This window comes from Equus caballus, chromosome 7, assembly GCF_041296265.1.
Source record: "Equus caballus isolate H_3958 breed thoroughbred chromosome 7, TB-T2T, whole genome shotgun sequence".
Taxonomy (NCBI): Eukaryota; Metazoa; Chordata; class Mammalia; order Perissodactyla; family Equidae; genus Equus; species Equus caballus.
In genome coordinates this window covers 19,520,885-19,536,176 of record NC_091690.1, presented here as the reverse complement: position 1 = coordinate 19,536,176, position 15,292 = coordinate 19,520,885, and the positions used below count along the sequence as shown (strand labels likewise).

At 35.4% G+C, this 15,292-nt stretch overlaps 1 protein-coding gene across 2 annotated transcripts in view; it reads left to right on the top strand.

Annotated features, from left to right (window-relative positions):
* Positions 1 to 15,292, top strand: part of RDX (radixin) — an 85,487-nt gene that overhangs the window by 59,176 nt on the left and 11,019 nt on the right. For both annotated transcript variants that reach the window (XM_023644764.2, XM_070272755.1), the window contains one exon: positions 798 to 958. In XM_023644764.2, coding sequence (XP_023500532.1) covers positions 798 to 958 — 161 coding nt within the window. The remainder of the gene's footprint in view (positions 1 to 797; positions 959 to 15,292) is intronic.

Sequence of the window (15,292 nt, the reverse complement as noted above, 5' to 3'; positions counted from 1 at the left end):
GCCTACAGTTGCATTATTTCATTTCATCTATTGTATGATCCTGTTAGCACACCCTTGTTTGTTAGTCTTGTGTAATCAGGCCTTAACCAGTAAGTTATTCTTTAACTATAGCTTGACTCTTGTTAAAAGATAATATTTTAATGCTGTGTTTAAAAAGCAAATGAATTTAATTTTTAAATAGTAAAGTATATATTAAAGGCAATGAAAATTTAATACACTAGTTGTATGACATTATATCATCTGAATTATTTGTTCAGATTTTATAATGGTGAAAGGTCAGTTTATTAAATTTGCATAATTAGAATAAAATAGGAAATTTTAATATTAAACTTTCTTTCCAGGTAAGTTCTATAATTTTTTAATTGGTGAAATCTTTAAATATTAATAAAGAAAGTGAGGTGATAGTTGAATAAAATATTAAGACTTTTGGAGAAAGCGTTTCTAGTGGTGTAGATTTTTATCTATAAATTATTCTATAATGGCTACATTGCACGTTTTGTAAGTCATTTCAAGTATTGTTGGAGAAACTTAAGGAAATTTAGAATAATACACAAAATTGTCATGGTTGATGAGTGTAGAAATGAAAGGCCATGAGTATTCCTTCCTAACCACTACCCCTATTATTACTAAAAGTAAAACAAACTTACACACTTTAAAGAAAAAGATTTTACAATGGAAATTTTAATGTACTAAAAAAGTCAGATTTGTTATATGTATGTTTTTGTCTTTAAACTTTTTCATGTTTTTAAAATCTAAGGAAAAAAATCATAGTCATAATTTTTATTTTTTAAACATAGGCATTAAGTTCAGAATTAGCCCAAGCCAGAGATGAAACAAAGAAAACACAAAATGATGTTCTTCATGCTGAGAATGTTAAAGCAGGCCGTGATAAGTACAAGACTCTGCGACAGATTCGACAAGGCAATACAAAGCAGCGTATTGATGAGTTTGAAGCAATGTGAGAGCTGTTATTTTGCATACGTGTTCTTCATAAGCTGAACCACCAACAGAGAAAAGCAGGCCTTTGCAGATGTGATGGAGTGCATCCCACCTTGCCAAAGCACTTATACCAGTTTGACTGTGGTGACTAACAGACGTATCTAAGGGGAACTCTTCCTCATTAAGGCAGTGTGATATCATGTTTGGTTTTCCTTTTTTTTTGGGCCAGGGAATGGAGAACAGTGTTCCATCACCTTTCACGATTTTCATTTTCCATTTTTTTTCTGTTGAAGATTAACACTAATTATCACGTCTGACCAATGTGTATGTGTGATTTAAGCACTTTGTATGTTTCAAAGGATGATGGTTACTTACTGAGTGTTTAGGTAGAGCACTCTGGTTTTCCTCGCCCCTCCCATGTTTTATCTGCACATATTTTCACATTCTTTCTCATTCATATTTTCTCAATGTCTCCTTGTATCTTGCCATACCACCATACAGATCATTGGCAGTGTTTAAAATGAGGGTAGGTGACAGGGTGGACAGTGTTTGATCATTGTGAGAAAACAGATATCAATCATGAAGAGGATTAGAATGTTGAATGGTGTAGTGTGCAGCTGGTGGCTAAGTTTTTAAATCCCAATTTAATTACATTATTGGATATTTGATGTTTGCTTACTAAATTACAGTCATCTTTGACAGCTGAATTGATTGGTGTTTCATCTCCTGTCACCCTTTGGCTTTCTTTACTTACCAATTCACAAAGGTGTAGACAGCAGGTAGTAGGTCCCTAGGAAAATTTATTGATGAAACGTTATCTGCAAATAACAGTCATCTTTGAAAGATTTAAAAGTTTTGTTCTTTCATAGATTGATTTAGACAAAGAGATATTTAATAAAAGAAAATATCGTTTGTTGGTAATTGATTATAATCATTAAAAAGAACTTGGACCTTTCTGGAAGGACAGCCTATGAAAACATTAGTCCCAGAGAAGGGACAATAAATACTACCTCACTACTACACCTGCGATGACTGGTTGTTCAAACACAACAGAGTGTGTCAGCTGTATGTTTTATAATACATAGTGATGCTTTCAATCATGAAGGAATATTTTTGAGATTTCCTTTTATCTTCAGAATATCTTAGAGTGCTAAATTTTTAACTGCCTTTTTGTTGAGCTGAATTGTGGGACTTTGTACTAAAATTGTAAGCTCTTGCTGGTATACTATCTTCCTGGAGGGGTGTTGTATGCCTGAGGAAGTAAGTATGTGTGTGTGTGTGTGTGTGTGTGTGTGTGTGTGTGTGTGAGTGTGTGAGAGAGCGAGAGAGGTTTCCCTTGTAGCATGTGAAGAATGTCTGTACCTTCATTTCCTGATGTAATTGTTACATAATCATTTTAGCATATTTGATTTCTAAATCATTGTGCTTATTTTTTTCAATCTCTAACTAAGAATACTTAAATTTGTTTTTTTAAACCTATTTTAGAAATTATAATGTTAGGTTATATTAAGCTCAATTATGTCTTACAAGGAAATCTTTCCTGTTTGAAAGATGTTCTAATACTCACGTGTTCTAACATTTTCTTTATTGTAAAATATCTAGATTTGGAGATAAGAAAAGCCTTGTTTTCTCTGGGTGGTTCAGCTACTTTCCATTTGGTATTATGCACTCAAATTTACATTTATCTATTAAAATTGCCATTTTGTTAAACATTTTTCATGCACAGTAGATCCAACTTGTGTCTGAAAATATCTCTTGTGCTTTTTTGATTTTGCTGACTTTAAAAGGATTAATCTGGGCAGACATAATGAAAAGGAAAGGTTGCATTTAATATATTTTTTGGACTTTGTAGGACAAAAGATAACTGGTTACCCTTGAAGTCACTGTTGTACGGTGGTTGTGCATATGCTTCAAAATACTGTGGAAGAGAATGTTTCTGCTTGCAGCATGCTAGAGGACTAGAGGGTGAACGCTGCTGTTGATGCTTTCAAGCCTGTGTTCACTTTTCCAGAGCGTTAAAACAATTGCCATAAAGGGGAAAACTTGGACTTCCGTTGGATTTTTATTAATTTTCTTCATTTTGAATTGTGTGCACTACCATTGTCACATCAGTTTGATATCAGTGTTGAAAAATTACCAGTTATATTTGCTGTTTATAATCTATTTGTAGATTAGGATTAAAATGGATTTAATCCATTTTTAAAGCTGTGTGAATTTTTCTAAACAGGAACAACTATTTGCAATATAGGTTTTCATAGTGATTAAACCAATTATAACTTTTATTATTAGCAATTGAGAGCACATGTTCATATAGCAATGTAAAAATATATTAATGAGTATTTGGTAAATTCCAACAGGCTTTTACCATTAGCATAATTTTGTGTTGTACAATTAAGTTACAATTACATCTATAATTTTGGATAACATTCATTGGTTAACAATAAAGTGACAAAAGCTCATGCCTTCGAGGTCCACTGTTGTTATTTAACATGGATTTCTTGTATATTTCCTGAAAGTTATAATCTCTGTTAGACTTATGAATCATCACATCTTAAAAATGAGAAGTGGATAGGGAAAATGTCAAAATCTTCATAGATTTACTCTTTTCCCCCAGATTATATCTCTTTTGGTATGGAAGTAATACCGATTGTTAGTTCTGTGGAAAAATTAAATAATTAAATTAAATTGACTCTCTTGATAACATAAAATCAGTTAAGATTTCCAATCATTGCTTTTATTTTATAGTGTTTAGTTTCTTTTTCCTAAGGAAAATAGTTTCATTGTCCTTGATTAATCTTGCTATTAAAATGCTAATGTTCTTTAACGAACTGTATACTAAGTGCATTTACTTAAATACGTATTCTTACTTCAAAGCTACGTTACAGAGCAGTTAGCATAATTTTAGAAGTTAATTCTCTTTGTAAAAGTTTTTTACTAATTTTTAACATAAAGATGATTCTTAAAGTGATAAATCTATTCTCATAGTAAAAGCCAGGTATCTTCTCAGTTTATAGTAATATTTACGTATCACTTTATTATTTCTATTCCCAAAGGCAAGTAGTGTTTTCTTTACTCTGATCCTATCAAAAAAGTAAAGGGAATTTTATGTAAGATTTTGCCTTATATGTCTTTTATATCTTAGTTTTTCCTTAACTAGAATTACCACTTACAAAGTTATCTTAGACTGTATTGGAACTCACTCCTGATCGTCATTAGAAAAGAGTTTCAATATTAATATTGTGATTAAAAATAAAAAATGCCCACCACTTTCTGTCTCAGTTTTGATTACCTTGTTGATGGGTGATGTTTTTAGAAATGAAGATAATATAAAAAAACTTTTTAGGTCCAAAAGCATCTCATTCTGTCTATACATGATGAAAACAATCTTTAAAATCTAAAGCTTAAATATACAGAATTTCTGCCTTTAGCATTGATTTACTGAACTGATTAGTAAACCAAAGCTTAGATATCTTTATTAAGAACAAGGGAGGGGCTGGCCTGGTGGCATAGTGGTTAAGTTCACACACTCTGCTTTCGTGGCCTGGGGTTCGTGGATCTGGATCCTGAGTGCTGACCTACATTGCTCATCAAGCTATGCTGTAGTGGCATCCCACATACAAAATAGAGGAAGACTGGCACAGATGTTAGCTCAGGGCTAATCTTCCTCAAGCAAAAAGAGAGGAAGATTAGCAACAGATGTTAGCTCAGGGCCAATCTTCCACAGTGGGGGAAAAAAAGAATAAAGGAAAACATTTAACTATGGAACTACACTGGTAGACAGGTTCCCTTCGTCTTTAACTATGTTCTAAATGAACAGAACTTTAGCATTTTCTTATTTCTTCATTCTTTTTTTAGCCAGAAGGTTATCAAATATTCTTATGTAGTTTACCATGTAGAATGATGGTATTCTAGTACGTTTCAAAAGCGCAGTGGATTCTGCAGATGTTTTGTTAACTTCATAAAATGTCAAGGCAAACTGACTCCTCACATTCTACACTGGTAGCAAGGAAAAATTCTCTCATAGTAGTGTGTCCTATGTCAAAGCTTATCACATTCCCATCCTTGGCTTTTCCAATTAAATAATCTTAAGTCCCGTTTTTTTCCTAGTGGACCTGCTTCTTAGTATGTCCATCTTTCAAGATTTTAAAAAGTGCCATTTTCCCTCTAGAAAGATCATGACTCCTTGCTTTGTCACCTCAATGTTTTAACCTCCCTTAAACTTGGTGATTAAGAGTTTCCTGATTTGAGTTACGTATATACTACTTTAGGAGTTGAAGTATCCATCATTATTTCCCATAAAATTTTAAGGTTAAAGATCATTACTGAGATAATTACCCTATGGCATATCTTGTAAATTCAGGTTTATGTTTGCCTCCGGAGTTCAATAGCCACTAAATGGTTCCAGGTTCTTAGTTAATGACCTTATTTAGCCAATACGTTTTTATCAAGCACCTGCTATATTCTAGGATATAGAAGCAAAATTAGAATGGCTGTGACCTCTTTGTTTTGGCTTATCTTAAAATGTGGAACTTCAAATATTAATTTATCTTAGCTCTGAGATCATTTGCATTAATCCGTTACAATACTAGATTTCTTTATGATGGCAACACCATTTGGTTGATTCATGTTATTTGTATGCCCAGATTCTTCCGTGCTTTTATCTAGTCAGTTGCTTCCATCCATGTAATTTATTATTTTTATTACTCTGTTCTAATTGTTCACTTTTATTTAATGATTATTTTAAAAATTTAGATTCACTTTGTTATTTATGCATGTCATCTAGTTTGCTCCTAAAAATAGTGATACTGGTTTTCGTTTACTAAGTTTATATAGCCAAAATCCATCTTCCTAGTGGTAATATGGGATCACAATTTCTGAGATTTATGTGATGATCCTTGAGAAAGTTCCTTTTGATAACACATGGATTTATTATATGAAATGCTGCTTGCACTGTGTTATAATGTATACCACGATATCTTTCAACTATTTTGCAACTTAAGATGTTTTATCTTTTGTTTTAGACCTAGCAGTGCGTGTGTGCCTTAGACTCTTAAGGCAATACCTCCTCCCTCCCTTTCCTTTTGTTTATACTGAAAAGTCTCTGTAATTCAAGTCTAACGTTGGAAACCTGTATGCCGTCATTCCGTTTATATAATTATTTACTTTTAAATTTTAGCTCATTTGGATAAAAGCTACAATTGTATGATGACAGAAAATACTACAACGTAAGATCGATAGAGGAAAATTAGTGACTGATAAGAAGAGTATACAGGATAGTTTCTCAAGTATGCTTGTTCTTTGATAAATTAATTTTTATTTTATAGGTCAAATTTTAAATATTGGTCAATATTTAAAGATATCCTAAAAAATAAAGTGCCTAATTTTAAAAGTTTTTCTAACTTTCTAGGAAGACTCATTTATTTTACACAACTGACAAACCAGTTAAGTATAGTAATTAGTTATAACTATATTAAATATTGAGGAGTTTAATGGAGTTACTTTTCATTTGAATCTTCATTTTTTTGTGTTAAAATATACGTAACCTAAGATTTACCATTTTAACCATTTTCAACTGTACAGTTTAGTGACATTAAGTACGTTCACCTTGTTGTGCAACCGTCACCACTGTCCATCTCCAGAACTTTTCCATCATCCCAGATAGAATCTCTGTACGCATTAAACACTAGCTCCACATTCCTCCCTCTTCCCAGTCCCTGGTAATCTACTTTCTGTCTCTGAATTGACTACTTTAGGTACCTCATATAGGTGGACTCCTGTAATATTTGCCCTTTTGTGTCTGACTTATTGCACTATGTTTTCAAGGTTCATCCATGTTACAGCATGTATCAGAATTTTATTATTTTTTCAGGCTCAGTAATATTCCGTTGGATGTATATACCACATTTTCTTTATTCATTCATTGGTCAGTGGACGTTTGGATTCTTTCCACATTTTGACTGTTATGAACAATGCTGCTTTGTACATTGGTGTACAAATATCTGTTCAAGTCTCTTCTTTCAGTTCTTTTGGGTACATACCCAGAAATGGAATTACTGAATCATGTGGTAATTCTATGCTTAATTTTTTGAGGAACTGCCAATACTATTGTTCTTAGCCGCTGCACCATTTTACATTTTCATCAATAATGCATAATTTCTCTACATCCTGACCAACACTTGTTATTTTTTGTTTGTTTTTGATAATAGCCACCTGGTAGATGAAGTGGTATCTCGTTCTAGTTTTGATTTGCATTTTCCAATGATGTATTTTTCTCTCTGACGTTGAACATATTTTCATGTGCTTGCTGACCACTTGTATATCTTCTTTGCCAAAGTGTTTGTTTATGCACATTCTGTCTGCTTTTTAATTGAGTTGTTTGTTTTTTATTATTGAGTTGTAGGAGTTCTTTATATATTCTGTTATTAATCTCTTATCAGATATATGAGCTGCAAATTTTCTCCTGTGGGTTGTCTTTTCACTCTGTTGATAGTGTCCTTTGATGCAGAAAAGTTTTTAATTTTGATGAAGCCCAATTTATCTATTTTTCCCTTTTGTTGCCTGTGCTTTTAGTCTTCATGTTTTTTAAAGAGAAAAAATTATTTTGATGAGGATGGTATTACTGAAAAGCAGAGCAGAACATATGTTATGTACAGTGGTTAGAGTCTAGAGAGATGGAAAGTAGGCTGTCTTGACTGGAATAGAAAATGTGGTTCGCTGTGCACTGACTGTGGGACGGGGGAGCTGGAGTGAGCCGGGCCAGGGATTTCTGGAGACTTGAATCTTCTGGTTTAATTTGATTTGAAGACATGTGGTGCCTTTGGGAACGCGGTCACGGAAAGGAATAATAACTAAACTTTGCTCCGAAGGAAAATTCGTGCTGCTATGTATAGTATACTAGCAAGTGCAGAGGATACAGAAAGCTTCATAGAGGAACTACATGTGCTGTAATTAGCCTGAAGAAAGGCTGTGGGCATGGGAATGAATTACAGCCCTACCTTCTGAGCATCTCAAGGAAATAGCTAGATGTAATTTGCTCTCATGTTTGCTGTATGTAGTAATGTTTTTTTCTTCTGCCTATTTTCCAAGTGACCTCTTTTGGGACAGTTTCAACCTTTGTTTTTATTCTTTTATTCATGACGTTTTGGGACTGTGTTCTTTAGTGGTACAAAAACGAGAACTAGAAATTAAAGACACCCAAGCACAAATGGCTTCGATTCTGAGTTCTAATTTCAGGTCTTATACCTGTGCTTTGTTTTTTATAAGCAGTTTCATACTTCTGAATCAGATTGTCTATTTCAGAGTATTTCTGTGGAATCAGATCTAGAAACTGAGATACCAATGCACTGTCTTCCCAAAAAGTGTGTAATGCCTGACCAAGGGTTAATATCCATGTACTTTGAATTATTAATACTTGTTTCTAGTTGAAGAACCATTACAGAGTGTGTTTACGACAGTTCCATCAATATCCTTTCTGCTCCAAGATGATCCTAATAGTGTAGTTTCTGAAAGAAACTTGAAGTGTTTTTTTAAAACAGGTTTTAATGGTTTAGAAAAATAGTTCTTTTAGATCATTATGAAGGGTTTATATTCACCAAAACACAACTCAGTGAAGATTATCTCAGTATACACACACAATTATTCACTGGCTGTGACAGCTTTGAACAACTTACTTTGTCTGGAAATTTCTGTAGGGTTTTTAAAGTTGAGAATCACGTTTGATTGTACTCAGTTTAGCTTCTGCTAGAAGAATGATTTGATTCATGTGCTTATGCCCAAATGATATTAGTTTTTTATCTTATTATTTTTCCTTGTTTTCCCCAGACAATTCCTAATACAATATACTTCTCAATTTTTAGGCCATAGAAGTTTTTGCGTATAGATAAATATAATCCTTTGGTAATCTAAATTACAAGTGGATGGTTTTCCTTTAACTTTAAAGAAAACTTTGAAGTTAACTTTTTTGGCACTGACTTTAAAATATGATGACTTACTGTTGGTATGTAGATTAAATGTAGAATTTTGCAACTTTTTAATTTGTCTTTTAGAAGTACTTTCTATCAAAAGACAAAATCAATGTATGCAAAAGGAAATCATAATTCAGTGGTCTGTTTACTTTTTAAAAATTGTTTCATTAATATTTCTAAATGTAGTACATGATAGTAGCTCATTTTAGTTTCTTAGAACCTTTACGTTGATTAAACTATCATTTTTTTCCGAGAAATATTAACATCTTTTAAAAGTAGTTGATCATAAGTATGAAAAATGTTTTCATTGATAGGTGCAAAATAACATAAAATCACTGTTGCTTAGCAGTTTATATACATTCTCAAAATAGCATGAGAAAATACCTCAATTTTATAAAAACTTACAGTACCAAACAGTATAAAACCTGGAATTAGAACCCAGAACTTAATCATCTGTATAGTTTATAGTATAGTTTAATGTGCTGGGCCACATATATTTCATATTAGCTGATGTTTTAAGGATATTGATAATGAATTTGGGGGACATAGGCTGGATCAAAGGCTTTGCATCAATCTGTGAAGAAGATGTATCCATTGGAAAAGTAGATTTGCATCTTTAGAGGAGATTCTTGGCATTAATATTTTTGGAATATTCTCAATCATTAGGAAGACCGGAAGCAAGTATGTCTTCTAGATTAGTGGTGTGATGTATGCAGGTAAGAACATGTTATCTGCCACCTCTTATTTTTGAGCCATTGTGCTTTAGTTCTTAGCCATTAGAAATTTAAAAAGTTTTCAATTTAATGGTGTTATGAAAGGAATGCTGAATGGGAAACATTCCTCCTTTTTTCCCATAAAGTAATAAGACTAATCCATACATACATGTGTGCTCACAGAGGCATTCATTCTTCCAGTGATTTATGGAGCAATTGCTGGTTATGCACAGCGCTGTTAGAGTTAGGGGCGATAGACGAGACCTTGTGACTATTGTAGGAAATTGTAGTTAAGTCAGAGAGTTGAGACGTGGACTCAAATTAAGGTATAGAAAGTAAAGTAAATACCAGAAGAAAAATGGAGATAAAATGTACAGAAGTTAGAGAAATGAGAGGTCACTTAGGTGCTAATTAGCAAACAAGCAGCATGATAGTGATTTGACTAAGAAAGTTGAGAAATGTTTTCTTCATTTCTTCATATTGCTGCTGGGGCTCATTGAAAGTTATAAATCTATCACTAGGTCGGCTAGCTAATAGTTTAGATTTGTTAACTTGGTTCTCTGCCAGTAAGAATTGCATATTCTTTAATATCAAATACAAATGTGTCTGGTTTTCTTGTAGTAGAGTCTATTGAGTATAAGCAACCTTAATAATAATGGTTTATATTAGAATAGCCAATAATGAAATGTAATTTAATATTAGAGTTTTCATATAGCATTTTAGGTTAACTACTGTGTTTAACTTGACAGTAATTTTACCACTCTTGACTATAAATTATTTTTCTACTCTATAACTATCAGATTATCCATTACCTCAAGCAGTACTGGTAAAATTTCCTTCTCAAACACTGATTGTGTTAATTTTTGTAGGTTTGTGTAGCAGTAACTTGTATCATAACAAAAGCATCAGAAAACAGATATTTAAGGATTTTGGGGGGGGACTTTTTTTAAGCGTTTAAATAATTGTTATTGCCAAATTTTCTCCTTTTTTAATTTAATGAAACAATTTTCAGCTATGCTTAGAGATAATTGTTTTTAAAAAACTAGAAAAGTAGGTATTAAATTACAAATGTTTTTAGGAAATGTATATTTTTCATTGGCTTCCAGTATTATCATGTGTTGAAGTTGCTAAATACTAAAGGTGCTTTAGGTCATACTTAGCTACTTGATGTTGAAGCCTCATTTTTAAAAACTTGGTTAAATCATTACAGTTTTTAAAAATCAGTGATACATGAACATGAAACAAAATTCAGTAGGTACACTGGGCTAACTCTAGAACAGTAAGCCTCTCCCTGTCCTCTGTCTTCCGCCTGCCCCAGAGTAACTCGTGTGTTGGTCGTCTGCCTCCCGGAGAAGAGCTGCACACGCACCAGCGTGTTATGTGGTTGTGTTGCTTATGTGAATTAGAGCATTCTTCACTCGCGCGTTTGTGCTTCTTCACTGAAGGGTGTATTTTGGAAGTCATTGCATATCAGTACAAAAATACCCTGGTATTTAATTGTATGCATGGCCCTTACTTCCAGTGCACATTTATGTTTTTACCAATTCTTTCCTATTAGGAACAGTTTTGTCATGTATTCTTGTGCAAACACTGCTTGTGTTTTATCCTGTTTAAGAAATTGTGTTATAGTCCAGTGGATGAGGTAAGTTTACATAAGGTTTCCTATATTTTAGGATAGGAAATTTTTACTTATATAGGTGTGCTGCTTACCTTTGAAAAAATTTAAACAGTAATATGTCCTTGTTGAAGCACGTTTGTGAGAAAAGTAGACACTGGTCTTTTTCATAAATTGAATTTCTGTATTGCAGGTTTACTTAAAGATGATGCAGCCATAAAGGTCTTAATATTTCACTTTTAAGGGCCCAAGTGAAAAAGTTCTGCCAGTAATTAAAACTTCTCTGACTTCTGCAAATCTTAATAATCAGAAAATGTCATTGTTTAAAAAGAAGCAAATAAATAGGATGGGATTTTCTAAATACACTTTGGGAGCTTTTTGGATTTTAATTTCCTTTGATTCCCACCATCTCCTCAGTTCTTAGAGTTTTCATTTGCCTACTTTTGTTAAAATGGAAAATGACAAGCTCGGATCATTGCAAAACATTTTAATGACATAAGGCAGTTAACCACAACACCAAACGGCAGCAAAAGTGTTTCACAGATATTTGATTCTGCAAGTTTTCTTTGATTTTTAAGGACGTAGATAAACTTGACTTGTATTATTAATTCGATCTTTCTGAAGTTAAGAAAATGTCCTTTGGGGCCGGCTCCGTGCCCCAGTGGTTAAGTTCTTGCGCTCCGCTGCAGCGGCCCAGGGTTCGGATTCTGGGCGCAGACATGGCACCGCTCGTCAGGCCACGTTGAGGTGGCGCCCCACATCCCACAACTAGAAGGACCCACAACTAAGGTATACAACTATGGATGGGGGGGTTTGGGGAGATAAAGCAGAAAAAGAAAAAAAAGATTGGCAACAGTTGTTAGCCCAGGTGAAAAAAAAAAAAAAGAAAATGTCCTTTGATTTTAGAGCTTGTTTTTTCTATCAAATACTGCTCCTGTATCTATAAACTTTGACCTAGCTGAAATGATTTTCTTGGGCCCCAAATGCTTTGAAGGGTACAGCCTAGATTTGTTTCAAAAGTGCTGATGGTAGTTCATGTTCATCAGAGAGAAAAAATACAGATCTTTGTGGTTTGCGGTCTCCCTTTCACCCACCCTTCCCAGAGATCCACACTAAATTCTAAGCTGATGTAGCAGAGAGAGGCAGAAAGGCTGAGTCTGTAGCCTCTAGTAGTCACCATCTGCCCGTTGCTCTTTCAGCTGCCCAGCGCTGCCGAGTTCTGATCCCTGCTCTTCCTGCCTAGTTTTTCAGGCATGCCCAGAAACTGTCAGCAGTCAAATTGCAGACTCGGTAGCCTATGCTTATCCCCAATCTAGCGGGGCAGGCATCCTTCCCCAGAATCTCCTGCTGCTTCAGCAAACGTTTTGTTTTTTCACAGAAGACACCTAGATCCAGGTTTTATCAGTTCAGAGCGCATTCGATACATAGCCAGTCTGACTGGCTGTCAGAGTTTTGGGTTATCTTGGGATAGATGCGAAGCAGCATCATGTAGAGTTAATTGCATTTGGCTTTGAATTCTGGCCTGGCCACTCACTTACTGGTTGTGTGACTTTAAGAAGCCACTCAGCCATTTTGAGCCCAAGTTTCCTCATCTGTTAAGTGGAAGTAACACTATTTATCTTATGAACATTGATTGTAATAATATACGTGGAATACTTTGTTTACAGCCAGGTATATGAAAGGTGTTAATAACTAGTAACTTCTCTTACTTTGTTTTTCATATTTTTGTTCCTCTGTCAGTATTGTGGATATTAGTATTTGTACCCAAGTTCTTTGGATTTGGATTCCCTTTTTTTTTTTTTGCTGAGGACGATTTGCCTGGAGCTAACATCTATTGCTAATCTTCTTTTTGCTTGAGGAAGATTCACCCTGAGCTGAAATCTGTGCCATTCTTCCCCTATTTGGTATGTGGGTCACTGCTATAGCATGGCCGCTGACCAGTGGTGTAGGTCTGCGCCCGGGAACCAAAGCCAGGCCGCCAAAGCAGAGCACGCCAAACTTAACCCCTAGGCCACAGGGCCAGTCCCTGGATTCCATTTTTTATGTCTTCTGTTTGCCTTTTAAGGATTTTACTTGAGATTCTCTTAGAAGGTATTGCTCAGCATATGTTTATTGAGAGTGTGCCAGGCCGTGTGCTAAGAATGAGGAGATAAAAAGAGACGTGGTCTGTCCTGAGCAGTGACAGTTCACAGTTTACTCTCAGTAGAGAAAGTAAATAATTTACGTGTTTGTGTGTTATGAATAAGTGAAGTTCCCTTCTCAAGCTCTTCATACTGGAGTGTCCCAAGGCCCAGGCCTTCTCTGTCTACAGTTGGCTCTCTTAAGAGACCTTGTCCAGTATTACTGCTTTAAATACCATCTGTATGCTGAAAACTCTCAAATCTCCAGCCAGAACAATCTCCCCTGAACTTCAGATGTATAAATCCACTATCTACCTGACATTTCTGCTTTGATATCTGATAAGCATCCCAAACTTATTTTGTCAAACCAACTCAAGATCTTCTCCCCTCAGACTTGGTCCTGCCTCAGTCTTCCTGTTTTCAGTCAGTGGGTGGCAAGTCCATTTTTTCAGTGAATCAGGCCAAAACCTTGACTGCATATAGGACTTCTTTTTCTCTAATAACCCACATCCAATCCAACCACAACCCTGTTCGCCCAGTGGTCAAAATGTCAGCTATATCCCGAAAATGACCGTACATCTTGTTCCATACACCAGGATTGCTGGGATTAGTGCTAGAGCCTTCGGATGGGATTTCTTGATTCTTCTCTTGCTATTCTACAGTCTGTGAAGACAGCAGCTTTAAAAAGGTAAGTCAGACCCTGTCACTGCTCAGAATCCTCCAGAGCTTTCCCATCTCAAAGTAAAAGCCCTATCCTTCTCAATGGCCATTCAGAGTCTGACACCATCTGGTCCCTTGTTGCTCTCGGATCTCATCTGCTGATTTCCCTTCTCTCATTAAGTTGAAAGCAGCTGGCTTTCTTGTTCTTTAGCCAGTACTCCTGTTACCTCAGCCTGGAATGCCTTTTTTCCCCAGATGTTTTTATGATTCACCTCCTTGCCACCTCCAGGATTTTGCTTAAATGTCACCTCAGTGTGGCCTTCTCTTACCACCCTATTTAAAGTGCACCTTCCCCGATATTCCCATTTCTTTTCATTTTTCTCTATAGCACTTACCATCCAACATAATGTATATTTTACGTATTTGTATTGTTTACTGTCTTCTTCCACTGCAATGTTAACTCCGTAAGGGCAGGAAATTTATTGTTTTGTGCGATGATATGTGCTCTGCGCCTAAAGCAATGCCTGGCATGTGGCAGATGCTCGATAGTATGTGTCAAATGGGATGGATGAATTCTGGGAGCTCAGAAGAGAGGTATCTAATCTTGCTAGAGGGTTCCAAGGAAGGCTTCCTGGAGGAGATGATTCCTAAGCCAAGTCTTTAAGAACAAGTTATTCTTCATCAGGGGCAAAGGTAGGACGGCTATCCAGATAGAAGGAACTATATAGGCAAATACATCAAGGCACAAGAAAACTTAGAGTGTGCCTGAACTGCCCATTAGTATTGAAAAGTATAAAGTTCAAGATTCAGAGGGTGGTACCATGGAACACTAGAAAATATGAGCGGAAGCTAGTGTGGATGTACCTGTGACATTTCTTGGACAGTTTAAGTTTGGATGCTGATGGAATGTCAGATGAAATTTCCCAAGGGGAAAGAGTCAGGAGAAAAACTGGGTTTGGTACAGGGCCGTGGTGCGCACCAGCACTGAAGTACTGCCCAAGCCACGTGAGTGCGTCAGGAGAGAGGGCGTCAGGCACCCCTGGAGCGAGGACTGCACAGGCACTGCAGGACAGAGCTGGAGAGCTGCTGTGGTCTCTAGCGTTGTATGAAAACGAGAGGTCTACTACAGTATTTAAAACGTACACTATGGACACTGGCTTTGGCAATAGAATCATTGAACAGAGCAATTTCCTTGGAATTAGAATGGTTTTTCACTTAGCTTAACTGTATGGTGTCTTCTGGAAAGTGTTTCCCACAAACCTATGCATAGAACAGGAAAAT